Genomic DNA, 16938 nt, shown 5'->3' with positions numbered 1-16938 from the left:
CACAACAGCTCCCCTAAGGAGAGCTCTTGGGTTGCAGAGAGGAAGGGCGATGATAAGTGCAAACACACACCCACAGTGCACACTTCCAGGGGTGAAATGATGGGTGTGGGCTATTAAAAATGGATTCTCTGCTAAGTGACTGATTATCTTTCTCATTGATCTGCAAGGAATTCACGAACAAGTCTGAAATTTAATTCTCTCAATGTCACCATGGTAACCAGGAGCGAGGCTCTCAGAGAGAGCACATGAACTTGTTCCGTTACTGTGACCTAGCCTGTAAAGAATGATAAATTATAGCACTTGAAATGTCTCCCATTAGAGTGGGAAGGAAGCACAGTGGAAGTCTGTTGCTTAGAATTGCATTTAAGGATCCGAGACATTGGTACATTACCAGCATAGTACTGTCAATTTTTACCAAAGGTCTGAGACACTGATGATTATGGTATAATAGTTACATAATCCTTACAGGTTATATATGTCACATCAGTTATAGACAGTCCTAGAGACGATAACCTACTCAAACAGTTCAAAGAGAGTCCCACAGGGAGGAGCCTCTTTTGAAATCACTGATTTCAACCTGCTGAAGATAGGAGGTAAGTGGACACAGCTCCTATTATTCATATGCAGATGAATTTCATTCTCGTTCAGAAACATTGAAAAATTGACATCGGGAATGCCTTCAAGTCATGACATGTTAGCCAGAGCACCCTGGGATCATGATGACTTTTGACCCCTGACGCTTGTGTCTCGAGTCACCAAACGGACAGAGATCTAAGAAAATCCACATGTAGAATGACTGTTTCTGTTACTGCTGTGGCCTGGGCTGTCTGTGCCATCGGGAGGGCACAAGAGGGCTTTCTCCACAGCACGGAGATGCATCAGGAACTCGCTAACCATTGTTCTCAAATGTCAGACCATGTGCAAGACAAACATCGGACAGACTCCTGTGTCATCAAAATGACCTGATGGCAGCTACCACCCGCATGCCCTCACCTGCCTTCATGTTCTTAGTAAATGTGCTTATACGAAGCTGTGCCCATGACACATGAAGAGTCATGCAGGTCACAAGAATACATACCATTCCTGACTAATGACAATGGCTATCCTATCCAGAACTGGCTTCTTACATGTCATACCTGCCTGGAAGTCATCCTGGATGTTCATCAGCTCATGCTTTGGCCAACTTAGTGATAGGCTCTCCCCTAAGACTAGCCTGTTTTTTAAAAGGTGATTTTTTTTTTTTTTGGTTTTCGAGACAGGGTTTCTCTGTGTAGCTTTGCGCCTTTCCTGGGACTCACTTGGTAGCCCAGGCTGGCCTCGAACTCACAGAGATCCGCCTGGCTCTGCCTCCCGAGTGCTGGGATCAAAGGCATGCGCCACCACCGCCCGGCTAAAAGGTGATATTAAAACAAATGTGACGGTCTCACTGGGTGAAGCGGGGGTGGGGGGGTGGGGGTGGGGGATGGAGGTTGCTGCTTTAAAATGGCCCGTTCTCAGCAGCTGGGGATTTCTGGGTGTGAGGACCAGGAATGCATTGCACCTGCAGCAGCTTCTTGTGCCTCTCTGTTGAAGGTGAGATCACAACACCTGTCAGCTCCTGCCTGGCTTCCTACCCCCTGCAGCCGAGAACACACTCTGCAAAGAATATGTCCAACATGGGCACGCAGCTTTATATGGGAACTGTTCCCAAGACCGACAGAATGGGCCAGCGGTTCAAGGCGCCTGCCTCCAAGCCTGCTGCCCCAAGTTCAATACCCAGAGTCTTCAAAGTTTTCCTCTGACCTCACACACATACCATGGCATGTACATGTGCACGTGCACGCGCGCGCGCACACACACAAACACACACACTTAACAAAAGATAAATAAGTAAATAAATGCAGAATAACTGGTACCAAACCCCCTTGACTCATATAAACCAGAGCAGACGCTTACATGTGCCAGACAAGATTCATACTGTGTAGACATCACAGGTAGGAGATAGAAAATTTTTTTATTTAAAAAGAATTACATACAGTGCATAGTTTCTCTCTAGAAGACTTCAGAACATTCACAATGTTGTACCAGAACATTTCCTTTACTATACTACACATCTCAGTTTTCCTCACACATTGCCACAGAAGGGAAGAAAAGAATCTTACTTGAACTTGGGAAGGAAGACATAAACCCACACTAGTGGACCAGGGTCAAGAGTCCAGCTCAATTTGTTTCCAGGTCTTGGAAGAACTTCTCTTGTACTGTTCCAGTTCCTGAAACAAAGACCTTCATTACTTTAAGGAAACAAACAAACAAACATAATTTCAAGAAGGTACTTGCTAGCTTCTTGATAATGACTGCACTGAATATTTGTTTTCTACAAGAGAGCCTCCAAAGCTCCTGGGCAGACTAAGCAGCACTCAGAGATGAACTAAGTAAGGCTTCAGACACGATTATCTACTATACAGAATATACAGGTCCCTTTTAACTAGCAACACACGGTATTTATACTTCAAGGATTTGAAAGTATCTATATTTGAAAGCAATGTTCAGCTCTTGCCAAAAGTTTCTTTGAAGTTAGCAGATTATCAATATTTGCGATTTAGATGTCCTTCCACACAGTGGCTCTGCTTTTAGAACCATACTAGGGCTGGAGAGGTGCCTCAGTGGCTAAGAGCACAGGCTGCTCTTCTAGAGGACCTGGGTTGGATTCCAAGCATCACATAGTGTCTCACAACCACTTATAACTCCAGTTCCAGGGGGTCCACTGCCCTCTCCTGATCTGTGCATACATAAAGTGTGCAGACATACATGCAGGTCAACAACCACCCACATAAAATAATAGTAAAAATCTTAAAAAAAAAGAAATTTGTCATACCAAGCTAGGTGTGGTGGCGCATGTCTGTAAGGCCATCACTGGGGAGGCGGAGACAGGAGGATCTTAAGTTTGAGGCAAGCCTGGGCTACACAGTAAGACCCAAGGACTGGGATGTAGCTAAGTGGTAGAGTGTTTGCTGAGCAGTGGGTTTCACCCCATCACTGAAAAGACAAAATCACAGTGTGAGGTGTGTCGGCAAATGCTTTTATTTCTAGTCCTGGGAGGCTAAGGCAGCAGAGGTCAGCCTGGTCTACACAGTGATTTCCAGGGTCATACAGGAGACCCTGACTAAAAAAACAAAAACTCTTCATGAAGTAAAAAGTTTTGTTTATGTTTTTTAGTTTTTTCTTGAGACAGGGTTTCTCTGTGTAGTCCTGGCTGTTCTGGAACTCGCCCTGTAGACCAGGCTGGCCTCAAATTCACAGAGATCCTCCTGCCTCTGCCTCTCGAGTGCTGTGATTAAAGGCATACACCACCTTCTCCTTTCTTTCTTTTTTTTCTTTCCTCCTTTCTTTCTTTCTTTCTTTTTTCTTTTTTTTCTCAAGACAGGGTTTCTGTGTAGTTTTGGTACCTGTCCTGGATCTCACTTTGTAGACCAGGCTGGCCTTGAACTCACTGAGATCCGCCTGGCTCTGCCTCCCGAGTGCTGGGATTAAAGGTGTGCGCCACCCTTTCTTAAAACAGAAACTAACAGACGAGTTTGGAGATAACTCAGTGAGTACGAGACAGCTTGCACTGCAAGCTTAAGACCTGAGTTCAAATCCCCAGCACCCATGTCAAAAAAGGAAGAAGAAGAAGAAAACATAGAAAATAGTGAAGCATTCAGGGTGTGCACAGACAGATGCTCCTGCTCCTACGACATCTGCACAGCTGGAAACAGCTGTCTGCAGAAGGGACTGATTAGGGAGATGAGTGTTCATTTACACTCAGCCCCAGGGGAAGCTGGGGGAAACCGATGGTAGCCATGTGTGCCCCATAAGAACAGCAACAGTTGGGGGCGGGGAGACGGGAGACTTCCTTCTATCCTTCCTACACCTCTACATCTTTGACATAAGGGAGTCTCACAGCAGAGGTAGAAACCACAGACAGTAGCCTTCAAGAGGGGCTCATCAAGGGATCACCTCCGGGCAGACTCTGTGCCAGCCACCGTCGGAGCAACTGTACAAAGTGCGTCGTTATTCTGGATAAACAAAAGTGGTTGTTCTGCAAGATAAGCCGAGCACTGCCCAGTGGCTGGGGTTACTAACGGTCACAGGTTGCTACGAAGAAAAGCCATTGCTGTCTTCATGAATAGTGCAGGCTATCTTTCACAGCTATCTTTGAAGCTATTAACGTTGAACCGCTCAAGAGGTTCAAAGCCCTGTGTGTACTTCAGAATGCTTTTACGATAATAACTTGGAAGAACTCTTCAGTTTGGTTTATGTCTGAGTGACACCAATCTAGTTTACCAGTTATTTTCCATTTATCCTATTAAAGATTGCTAACTAATAAAAAGTAGGTAACCAGGTGTGGTGGCACCCACCTTTAATCCTAGACCCCAGGAGGCAAAGCGGGGATCTCTACAAGTTTGAGGCCAGCCTGGTCTACATAGTGAGTTCCAGGCCAGCCAAGACTACACAGCTAGACCTTGTCTCAAAACAACAAAAAAGACTCACAAAAGTAAAGTGATATTGCAAGCTTTGTCTTTAACTGGAAATGGTCAATCGTTTTTTACCAAGATCCAGGTGAGGACATTGCTTCGGGGGTCTTTGCTGGCTGAGGTATATAATCTGCATACAAAAGACTGAGAAAAGAATGGGGCTGGCCACCTGGCCATGCCAAAAGAAGGAAAAGGAGTAATTAGCTGATTCACGACCCCAAAAGGCCTCTAGATTTTCAAGATCACAATCAGGCAAACTCAGAACTATCGCTGTTTGAAAGGTACTGCAAGGTTTTCTTGACACGGATTCCACGGCGGCTTACAGAGCCATTAAAAAGCAAGACGAAGCCGGGCGTTGGTGGCGCACGCCTTTAATCCCAGCACTCGGGAGGCAGAGGCAGGCGGATCTTTGTGAGTTCGAGGCCAGCCTGGGCTACCAAGTGAGCTCCAGGAAAGGTGCAAAGCTACACAGAGAAACCCTGTCTCGAAAAACCAAAAAAAAAAAAAAAAAAAAAAAAAAGCAAGATGAAGAAGCTTCCTCCCTGGCCCACCCCTACCCACCCCTGCCCACCCCTGCCCACCCCTACCCACCCCTACTCTCTTAAGAACCCCTGAAGGCTCTGACAACACACAGTCTATGGTCTCGCGATGCACTGCATTTATATAACATGATCTAATAACATATTATAATGGCTGATAGAGCATCCGCCACCACAGAGAACAGTAACATTGTGGTTTTCTAACCATGAGATCAGTGTGTCAGTGTGCTTAATTACATTACAGCCCTAGGAGCAAGAGGATTGTTTTAAACTGCGGAGTCAAACAAGGTAACTATGGCTAAGCAAGAAGACCTTAAAAGGGAAAGCATTTACCTAGACCTCCCCTCCCCGCCCTGGACTCCTTTTTATAAAGAAGGGTCTTGCCGCATAGCCGAGGCTAGCCCGCAACTCCTATGTCTACATAGACCCAGCCTTTGCAGGGCTGGGATTAAAGTCACGTGTCACCTTGACCACTTTTCCCTGTTATCCTCTTTTAACAAAAATATTGAAAAGAAATAGAAGGGTAGAGCAAACACTTTCCTTTCCGATTCCCTAAAATCAGGAATGGCTTCAAGCTCAAGGACTTGATATGAAAGCTGACAGAAGAGACTTGAACAGTAGGAGAAAAGAGTGCTAGCCAGGGAAGACCCCATCCACAGGGAAGCTCTGGTCTTCCGCCGTGCTCTGGGCCCTGTGGGCTGGCCTCACAGGTTCCAGGACCTCCCTGCGTGGGAAAGGACTAGGATCAAGACAGATCCAAAGGCTGTCTTAGCTGGCTTGCTTGCTCCTCATGGCTTGTTCGGTGCGCTTTTTTTTTTTTTGCTGCATCCAGGACCACCAGCACAGAAATGGCACCACCCATAATGGGCTGGACCCTCCCAAACCAATCACTAATTAAGAAAATGCCCTACAGACCTGTCCACAGTCGGATCTTACGAAGGCATTTTTTCCTATTGCTGTCCTCTCTCTCAGATGACTCTAACTTGTGTGAAATTGTCATAAAACCAGCCAGCACAGTGGCATAGTCTTGCAGTTCCTCTGGGGGTAGTGAGTTATAGGATTGTCTGTTCAAGGCCAGTCTGAGCTACCAAATGAGACTGTCAAAAAAAAAAAAAAATTCTGAATAGCGATCTTAAAAGAATGAAGCATTGTGGGATGTGGTGGTGGTGGGCTGCCCAGGAGGGACAGATGTATAGAGAGGTAATTCCTCAGTGGCCATTGAGCTTTTCGGGTGGGACTGAATGGAAGCCACAAGCTTGCTGCTCCATCCTAAACCTGCCATGCTCCAATTTCATTGCGAATGTTTCAAGGCTCGGAATGCCGCTCTCTGTTCCAGACCAACAATCTCAGGCGCTAACAATGGGTGTTGGGGGCAGGGAAAGAGCCAAGGGAAGATCAAGTCCCGTCAGGCGTAGGCTCTGAGCTAGCCCTCCACTCACAGGCAACGGCACTATAATTTAATGATACAGGATGTCGTCTCTCTTCCTCAGAAGAGCAAGGCTGAGCCAGGGCTGGGTCAGAGGTAGGGCAGACAGGGCCAGTTCTGCCTTAGGAGCCTGCAGGTTGCTTCTAGGGGAATACCTGGATGGAATTGTGGAAAATCCTAAGCACAGATTTAAGTCAGAAGCAGCTAAGCTCTTCTTTTAAATGAATACACCATTATTCAGTGCCAACTCACATCTAAAAATCACAATGGTATTTTCAAGGGAAAATGCTACCCAGAAATCAATAATAATTAAAAGATAAAAGTAGCAATATGAAGACAGAGATATAGACAACTGGTTAGATTTTCACCTAAAGCTCATACATTTTTTATTTCCTCTATCATTTTTCTGTTTGTCTGTCTGTCAGTCAACCTGTCTATCTATCTATCTATCTATCTATCTATCTTTGAGACAGGGTCTCACTCTATGGCTCAGGCTGATCTCAGACTTGCAAATGTCCTGCTGAAGCTTCTAGAGTGCTGGATGAACTTTTGTTTTAAGCTGCCCAAGTAAAACTGGCAGCGACTATCTTGCCCAAATTAAAAATACACGTATATATGTAAATGCCTAGGGAGAATGTTAAGAATCTCCTAAATTAATTTTGAGAGGATTACCACTTTGTATATCAGCACACAGCTGGAAACAGCTTAAGCTTCTGCAATTCCTTCACGGAAAGCATGAAAAAATATTCAAATTAAGTTTTTGTTTGTTTTGTTTTCAAGACAGGGTCTCACTATGGCTGTTCTGGAATTCACTATGTAAAGCAGACTGACTTTCACCTCACACAAATCCACCTGCCTCTGTTGCCTGGCTTTAATAGAAAAAAAAAAAAAAGGATATCAGGACATCAAACTTTAGAATCAGCTATCAATGAAATAATCAAGCATCAAATGGTAATCACTGTGGTACCTGTACAGCAAAAAGTACAAGTTACATGCAGATTCTATGTGTGCAGTCTGAAATCAGTGCAACTTATCCACTAGAACAACACAAATTAAATAGGCTTTTAGGCAAAATGAAGATATTATATATTTTTTTAGGTAATAAAGAAAATCTGCCATCCAAGCATTCTAGCCACTCGGATGTGTTAACTGAACGCCCCAGCTGAAGAAGACGCTCCAGGCGCAGGGCTTGCCCTCCACTTTCACTCAAAGTGAAGTCAGGGAAGACATAATTCCAAAGTGTAAATTCAGAGTTCAAATACGTCAGCGCATTACTAACGTCTGTGCATATGACCTTATTAAAGTAGTCACGATGCAATAGAAACCGATAATGACAGTTAATAATTGACTCAAATACTAATTGGGAGATGACCTCGAGTAACCTCTGCAGCCAAGGTTCATGCCCAATGAGGGTTACATCAGTTCATCCGAGTGTCCCCACCTCATGCTTCAAGCTTTGCTATGGCTATAAAACCATTTCCATATTCACAGCAGGTTTTCAAGCTGTCTGGAATATGTTTAAATAAAACATTTGCTTACTTAATTTGAGGACCTCTTAAGGTAAAGAGTGGGTGCTAGGAAAAATGCCTGGGTCAACAGTCCCAGTAGACAAGTGTCTTCAAATAACCCTTCCAACAGTGACTGCCTGAGTTACAAAGTTCTACAAACCCGCCCAGATACGGTCAGGCTTTCAGTTTGCAGAGTGTGCCATACAAACGTGTCCTCATCCAAGGACAGATAGTGTGACATCTCATTTTATCACTGTAAAAGGAGAGCTGACAAAGTCTATGTCCAGTACTTGGGTCATGGTGAATTTACCGACGATTCTATTCTTGCTTAAGATTTGCATACTGAAATGGGGCTATCCTGGCTCGTCCACTTCTAAGCATCTTCTTCAGAGATCCTAGGGTCCATCAGGGATGCTTATGTATCATGGCCTGAATGGATAAAGTCCTTGGACAAGGTAATTCTCCCAGTGCTAGGAAATTACACTATGTCTGACAACAGAATAGGAACCAGACACTTCCAAAAAGTATCAGGAAAGCATCTCTCCACAGTGAGGGTGGGAGCCATACCCATCTTTATCATCAAGTCAGTTGGAAAAGGGTTTGTAAGCTTTTACATTGTCTCTGGGTAGCGGAAAGGCAGGTTTCTTCTATGTGCATATCAGAGCTTTTTTTCTACAGAGATGTAATAATTTTACAAGTAAAAAATTAGGAAACTGTATGAATTTCTCAATGTATACCATATTACGGTGAAATTGAGTTTTGGGAAATACCTGATCCTTCTGAATTCTCATCTCATCCACTTCACTTTCTGCATACTGTGGGTCTCGGGCAGGGTCCTGGATCGCCTTCAGGGTGCTGGTACTCTGAAATCACGATTCTCTAAGTCATTTCAGGCCCACAACCCACATTTCAATGGTCACCATCTGTCTAAGGGACAAAGCTCCACCAGGCTGGTACTGAGGGCTCTTCAGCCTCCATCACTCTTGGAAACCCACCTCAAATACACGTGCCACCCCTCCCCACGTCCCCCATCGGCCCACCACACCCCCCCCCCATCATTTGTCTCTCTTCCAACAGCCAGAGAGCTTTGTTTGGAAGGGGAACAGGGGCCATGTCTTACTCAGCTTTTAACCTCCATGGTGCTTTGTTTACAATGGTCTCAACAAACATTTCATCATTTAGGAACATGAGAAATAGAAACAGAGTCATCATGGTAGAACCTTCATGGCACTTCCTGTTACAGATGACTGTAGCTCTCTAGCCGAGGGGAATACACACCTTTGGGGGGAAGAGCTTTTCATACACCTTTTTCCACAGCTCCATTGGTGAATGGGCCTGAAGCTTTCCAATGTCACTATCGGGAACAGGGGGGGACCCTAAAACACAAAGTTTTACCTCACATGACGACAGAGATTCAATTAGTGTAAACTATTAATAGAGCAGACGTCATTTATTAAAGTACAAATCTCAGGTCACTCATTTTCCCTCTCCGTGTTACAGACACCATTAAAACGGTGCCTACCGAGGCTGCTGTACTACCAGAGGCAGTAAGAAGTAATGGGTGAGCTAAAACTTTTCCACACCCTGCACCCGTATCTGTGCCCCGTTAACAGTAGTTCCAGAGCTTGATGTTTACACTAGAAACACGTGATGAAGAGTTCATGCAACAGCACCATTGGTTTTATGGAAAACTGATCACAACACAGACGTTGATTACTAGCAGATAATGAACTGTCATGATGCACAGCTATGTTTTATAACCCCGGGAAACAGTCCAAATATCAGCTAGAACCGTGGGCAGCACATACACTGAAAACCCACCAAAGTACACAGAGTCCAAGATAATACAGACTGGCAAACCTTTCTACATGAGTGTAAATGCAGAGCACTGGGGAGACGTGAAATAAACACACACACACACACACACACACACACACACACACACACACACACACACACGACTCAGCTTCCTCTTCCCCTTGCGGTGCTGGGATTGTACCAAGGACCTCATCCAGGCTAGGCACTCATCACTGACCTACAGTCACAGTACTAGCCCCACCATTTTAATGAGGAAAATGTATTTATATCTTGAATATTTAAATTGCTTTGAAAAATTAAAAAATTCAGTTACTTTCTGGCAATTTTTAATCTATAAGCTGAGATTTTTCTATTCTTTCTAACATCTTTATCGTCCCCAAACTGTTCAACTGTTGATCTTCAAGGGCTTCCTTACCATCCTGGTGGGAAAGTACTGATTCACTACTCTGTGTGTGTGTGTGTGTGTGTGTGTGTGTGTGTGTGTGTGTAAGTAACACTGATGCTGGGAACTGAACTTGGGTCCTTTGGAAGAGTGGCAAGTGCTCTTAATTGCTGAGCCATATCTCAGCCCCAGATCCATGATTTTTAAATTCAGTAATTAGCAAGCCTTTTCTGGCTAACTATTCCCACAAATGGAAGAAATCCATCAGCGTTATCTATCAGCGCACTATTCCCACAGACAGAAGAATTCCATCAGCGTTATCTATCAGTACACTATTCCCACAGACAGAATTCTGCCAGAATGCACAGTGATTCTCAGCGCTCTTGAAATTTAAGCTGGCACTACTAAAAAGATGCCAATCTGTCTCCATCCATTAAGCAATACCACCTCATTCTTTGCTAAGGTCTTAGGAGTATTAGAGGATGGAAACACCAGCCTGTTGCTGTGTGAAAAATCAAACCATACCCAAGGTTCTAAAGAATTGCTAGACCCAAAGAGCTTCTTGGAAAGATAGGGGACTTGATAACTATACTAGGGATTCTGTGAGTTTAGAAAATACATCTCAATAGCTAAGACAGACTATTCCTAATCTTGCTCTTTCTTACATTTTGAAAGAGGGTCATGCTATACAGCCCAATCTGACTGGCCTTGGGTTTAAAGCAATCTCCTGCCTCAGCCTCCAGAGTGCTAGGATTACAGGTGGGATATACCACCACACCCGACTGGAAAACTGTCTTATAACGGAAAATTAAGGCATATTTAAAGGTTCTTGGTTTACTCTTTCACTGCAACCCCACATAGTCGATCATTATTCACAGCGAGCTCTTCTGTCCCCGACTACCCTATACTCCTGATTTCTTCTAAACTTGGGGAACTAGAATTTAAAAGTGCATTTCCCCCTGGTGGTAGGCTCAGAATTCATCTCTGGTGCATGAGCAGGCTTTGTGGAGCCCACTACCTATGATGGGACACCTTGTGCAGCCTTGAGGCAGGGGGAAGGGCTTGGACCTGCCTCTACTGAATGTGCCTCCCCATGGGAGGCCTTGCCTTCTTGTGGGGGGGTTGTGGGGGGGAGGCTGGGGGGGATGGGAGGAGGGAAGAGGGGGATCTTTGATTGGTGTGTAAAATGAATGAAAAAGTTTTCTTAATAAAAAAGTGCATTTCTTTAAAAATAGAGATCAGAAATCTGTCCCCCATTTAGTACCATACATTCTACCACAAATATGTCAGTGTGTCGCAAGCTACATCAATTCTGGATGAAATACATACATCATATAAAATAACTGCCAGAAAATGAAGCCAGAAATGGTGGTGTGCTGGAGACCAAGGAAGCAGGAAGATAAAATCCATAAGCAATTTAAAAAGATTAAGCAATATTAATAAGTTCACCAACCTATTTGACATAAAGAGTCCAATCCTGCTGTGATAAACAGTGGTTTATTCTGATCCACACATATTGATTTGCTGTATGGCAAAGAAAAAGATTCTAATTTAGGTTACCAATCGAATATGCTGCCACACTCTACCGTAAACACGAGGGCCAATTTTATATAAGTCACTGACGAGAGAGTATTGACCCAAATGGACCAGTGAACACTAACTCTGACAGACTCCCACTTTCTAAATCCAAACTAAGAGAAGAGCAAGGCAAAAAAGATAGACACTAAAACTTTCAATTCCATTTAAAATTAGCAGAAGAAAATAATAACAAAAGGAAAGCTAAAGAGATGGAAGGGAAGATATAATAGAAATCAGGGAACAAGGATAATTGGAAAATATTTAACAGTACCTTTTATCAATACCGAATGCCAACTGGTTGATAACACCACGCATTTTCAGTAACAGAGCTTCCGATTTGCTGGTAAACTGCAACAAACAGGAGATTCAATTAAACTCTGTTCTATAATTTCTGTAACAGGTAAAAATATGGTTCTGAACAAGCACAGAGGGTGAGAGAATTACAATTTCTTTGCCTCAAAACACTTACATTTGGGGAGACAAAACAGAAGCTGAATAAAGAAATCGTGATAAACTTGCCTCGCTACCCAGAGTTCACGAGTGCATGATGTGGGAAGGACCCTGTGAACACAGCAATCACTTCACCTACTCAGATGGTCAGAATTTGCACGTCTGTGCTGTGTGTAGACACCAACACTCCTGGCTAGACAACTAGAGCATATATCAAAAGTGACTGCAACATCTGCAGGTGCCCTGCCGCCATCAGGGCAGCGGTGTGGCAGCTGCGGGCGGGGACAGTCACACTGGGACTCGCTGAAGACTGTTCAGCTTCTTATTTGAATTGTCTGCAGAGCCTGAAGAAAGAATTACCGAATACTCTCGTGGTGGAAAATAAGAGGATCGAACCGGAGCATCTCAGGAGAGCAAAGGGACATGGCTTCTACTGATAACTAGGCTCTGACACTGCGTGGAACCAGGAGGCATGGTTACTCTACCAACTGTTAAGTCAGGGTTCGCCTCCTAAATACCGCGCCATTCAAAGGGAACAGCTGGGATGTCCGAAGTGGCAGGTGGGGCCTTAAACTGGAGTGAAATACACTTGTAAGGCAAAGGTATCAACTCCCCAGTTCCCGTGGCAGATCCACAAGGTCACAGAGGAAGTATTCCAGGGGGGCACTGGGGTACAAAGATGAGACACAGTCATTTAATACAAAGAATTAGAGTATGTTAATGTGTATCATATGGTATTTAAAAATAGGGAAAATTTTAATTAAAAAATGATTGTTTTGCTTAATTTTACTATATAGTTTTATATTTATTACAATATAATTATTTTTATTGATTTAAACTATATAATTTTGTAATATTTTGCTTGTATTGCTGGGTGGTAATGGTGCACGCCTTTAACCCAGCACTCGGGAGGCAGAGGCAGGCGGATCTCTGTGAGTTCGAGGCCAGCCTGGGCTACAGAGCGAGATCCAGGACAGCCAGGGCTACACAGGGAAACCCTGTCTCGAAAAAAAACAACAACAACAACAAAAAAACACAAAACAAAAACAAAAATTTTTTTGTTTGTGTTATATGGGTGAGGGGAAAACCTACTCACAAATATGTTTCATAGGATGTAGGTGTGGGAGAACATTGGAAGTTTTCTCACTAATTACTCCAACTGCTACCTCTCCCTCAAATACCTCCACACACAGCTGTGGACCTCCTTGAATCAGCTCAGTGCTGGGGGCTAACTCATCCTCACCTAGAGCAACACACCCCATTTTCAGATAATGATCATGTTAGAACGTTCTTCCCTATTGATAGTACTAAGGTATTAGTGTTAGAACATTCCTCCCTGTTGATTAGTACTAGGGTATTAGTGTTAGAACGCTCCTCTCTATTGATTCTTTTAAAAACTGTAGAAACATTTTCCAAAGCATCGTGTCAACCTGACATACAGGCTCAGTCTTAAAAGGTGGCAACAACACATAATGAAATGTATTTGAGATGCTCTAAACACATAGAAATTGAAAATATACAGAATACATGGTACTTTCAGTCCTGAAGGGAAGGGCTTGGCCCTGGTGCCTCGACATTCTCTGAGTGCTTTAGTTTAGAGGAAAGGAGACCATTACATATTTACTCAAATACTAAGCTAGCTTTGTTTTTGGTTTTTGAGATGGGAACTGTCAACTTTTTGGTTGGGTCCATCTCACCATATAGCTCAGGCTGGCCTGCATGAGCGCCTCCTGCCTCCGTCTCCTGAGTGTGTTCAGACATCGCCAGCCACCATTTACCAACTAGCTCCATGTTTCAGGCCGCACACTGAGCCCTGCCCATCCCTTCCGCTGCTCCTCATCAGAATCCTGTGAAGGAGGCACCATTTCTGCCGCTTCTGCCCGAGGGGAGGGGGGCGCTTACGTGACGTGCTAAGTCACGTGTCTAACAATCGGTCACACTGACATTGAGTCAAGGAAGCATGGTTTCAAAGTCATGATTTTATCCGCTACCACATCATTTCTTTTATGTAAAAGCATCTTGTTAAAGTTTCCCCGTTTTCTTTTGAGGGAATATAGATTCTAATTCTTAAAGAGAGAAATGAAAATGAGTGAAAACACCAATCTATCTCTGTCAGCTTGCCTGGGCTTACAGACACAGGCCACGTAGGGAGGAGAAGCCACAGCAGAGTGGTTCTGTGCACACCTCACGGCCTGCAGGAACAGGGCTTCGGCAGTGGGGAGGAAAGAGGGAAAAAGGTGACCTTAGGCGCATCTGTTAGTCACATCTGTTAGTCACATCTGCGAGCCCAGCTCCTCCTCCCCACACATTCCCTCAGGAAAAGGACTGACCATCAGCGAGGCTCCGTAATAATGTGCGACAAACCGAAGCGTCTTGCATATCACCTTTCTCTTCTCAGGATCAAAGTCCTGGAGAAAAAAAAAATATTAAAAGGAAAAAATAAGCCAAGAGATCTCAACAGCTCCCTTGGGCAGACACACGTTATTTATTTTTAAACCCCCCACCCTGAGGAGCTGGGCTCGGTCACCTCCACATTCCTGCCTACAGAGACTGACCAAGGCTGCAGCCTCCCACTGACAGAGCTATCAGATCTGTTTAAACGCTTGGCTTAAGGGAATCCAGATATAAGCACACATTTTATCCCGAGGAATACCCGAAGGATTCTCTGACAAGCCAAGATAAGAAGAAACTAATTTCCTACTTTCTTCAATTTAAAGTTGGGAAGTAAATCTTATCCCTCAGTGGCTGAAGATTTGTTTCCTAAGTCTTCCGCCTCGTCCCTGTTCTAACCATTGTACTCTCTTTCTTCGCTTCTTTGGGATGTCCTTCCTCGATTTATCTCCCTTTCTAAAACCCCTAAGATGGCTGTCTCTGAGCCTGTCCCTTCCAGAGTTCCAGTTCTTATTTCATCATTTTTATTCCTCCCCACAAAGCACAGCCACGCACGTCCAACGAAGAGCTGAAAAGGGAGCACTTACCTGAAAAATATCATATTTACTTCCAATTATGACCAGGGGTATTGGAAACGGGTCAATTAACTCACGGTCCTGTTAATAAATATACTTCGTTGATTACAGTTGTTTATCGCTATGCCCTCAGGAGTTTATATTTACTTAAAAAAAACATCATTTTTGGTCTCTTCATATTTTCTGTCATAGAGTTTGTTACTATATTAACTTTCACTTTCTGCTGTATTTTAAGTGTGAAGCCAGAAACAGCAAGACCCTCAACACCATGGTTCATTCATTTCCCTGTTCTGTTGTTCTGTTTTCTTCCTTTTTTCTCCTTTCCTTCCTTCCTTCCTTCCTTCCTTCCTTCCTTCCTTCCTTCCTTCCTTCCTTCCTCCCTCCCTCCCTCCCTCCCTCCCTCCCTCCCTCCCTCCCTCCCTCCCTCCCTTCCTCTCTCTCTCTCTCTTTCTTTTTTTTTCAAGACAGTGTTTCTCTGTGTAGCTCTGGTTGTTCTAGAACTCACTCTGTAGGCCAGGCTGGCCTCGAACTCACAGAGATCCACCTGCCTCTGCCTCCTGAGTGCTGGGATCAAAGGTGTGCGCCACCACCGCCTGGCTATAGTTCTGTTTTCTTTCACTGTTCATCATCCGAATGGAGTTTCTAGTGTATGTTAATTGTTTGCTGTTTGGCTTTGTTCTGATCTGATATTATGTAAGACACATGCACACATGGACACCATGAAATGCTTCTCTTAGTTTTCTAGACGACAACATTCCAGACTGCACTTCAATAACTTGTGTTGCATCACAGCAAGTTTATAATTTAAACAGCTTTCAGATCATGGGGAGAGCAGCATGGCATGTGACAGACATTAAATGAATGTAAGACACACAGTGCTGGGCAAGGCAGGGGAAACTCTGCTCCCGCGTCAATCTGCAGCTTCAGTCGGTCCAATCTGCATTCTCACCTTCATCTTGCCGAGATTATAAAATCAATATCAGAACTCTACCTTAAAACTCCATTTCTTTTGAGTGGTATGATACACCACAGTAATCACAGGGGATGTCGAACGAGAAGACATAGCCATCTTTGCCGAGTTTTGCTCTTACTGAGCTTTGATGAAATTGCTATAATTTTCCGGTGAGCAGGTTCATCTACATCAAACAAATTTTAAGTCATGCAGAAAGCTGAAGATGCTGCACTGCGCTGCTGTCTCTACTCAGTGCGGGGCGGACGCCAGGAGAAACCAACAGCAACTCACCGGATGGTCCTTCTGCATGACGCTCCACATCTTCTGCCTCATCTCCGAGGCTGCTTTGGAATTTATCTTCCCCAGCTTCATTATCACTTTGTCTACGTGGCTTTTTGTGGCTTGCAACAGATTTTCCATGGTGGGCCAGAGATCATTAGGTTTGGATAGATCCAGAACAAGAACAATAGAGAATGTCCTACAGAGAAGACAACAGCTTTAAACAAGATCCCCAGCAGTGGCTGTTCTGAGGCTTGAGTGTACTGACATTTATCTAAAGTAGTTTAAGAAAACCCCAGCATATCATTATTCTACGACGGGAGTGAGAGCGAGAACTCAGAGTCGCAGCTGTATGTACCTGGGTGTTCTTCCCGACTGGAGCTCAGTATGACACAGAAACAAACCAGTTCAGACCGAGGGGCTGAAAGCACATGGGTCCAACAATGCCAAGTTCAGACCTAATCTCACCCCGTGCTCCAGAAGAGGGGCCAGAATCTCACTGCCAAGGACAGCAGCAACACAACATGGAGGAGACAGACACACTGAC

The 16938-nt window shown here is 44.2% G+C and overlaps 1 protein-coding gene across 1 annotated transcript in view; it reads right to left on the bottom strand.

Annotated features, from left to right (window-relative positions):
- Positions 1–1974: 1974 nt before the first annotated feature.
- Positions 1975–16938, bottom strand: part of Dync2li1 (dynein cytoplasmic 2 light intermediate chain 1) — a 36215-nt gene continuing 21251 nt past the window's right edge. The window contains exons 6-13 of the mRNA XM_006986517.4: positions 16404–16590; positions 15173–15241; positions 14525–14602; positions 12016–12092; positions 11620–11690; positions 9245–9342; positions 8737–8829; positions 1975–2249 (exon numbers count right to left, since the gene is read on the bottom strand). Coding sequence (XP_006986579.1) covers positions 2187–2249; positions 8737–8829; positions 9245–9342; positions 11620–11690; positions 12016–12092; positions 14525–14602; positions 15173–15241; positions 16404–16590 — 736 coding nt within the window. The 3' untranslated portion in view covers positions 1975–2186. The remainder of the gene's footprint in view (positions 2250–8736; positions 8830–9244; positions 9343–11619; positions 11691–12015; positions 12093–14524; positions 14603–15172; positions 15242–16403; positions 16591–16938) is intronic.

Source organism: Peromyscus maniculatus, chromosome 22 (genome assembly GCF_049852395.1).
Source record: "Peromyscus maniculatus bairdii isolate BWxNUB_F1_BW_parent chromosome 22, HU_Pman_BW_mat_3.1, whole genome shotgun sequence".
NCBI classification, from domain to species: Eukaryota; Metazoa; Chordata; class Mammalia; order Rodentia; family Cricetidae; genus Peromyscus; species Peromyscus maniculatus.
Note: the sequence above shows the minus strand (reverse complement) of the source record. Positions and strands in the feature narration are given on the sequence as shown.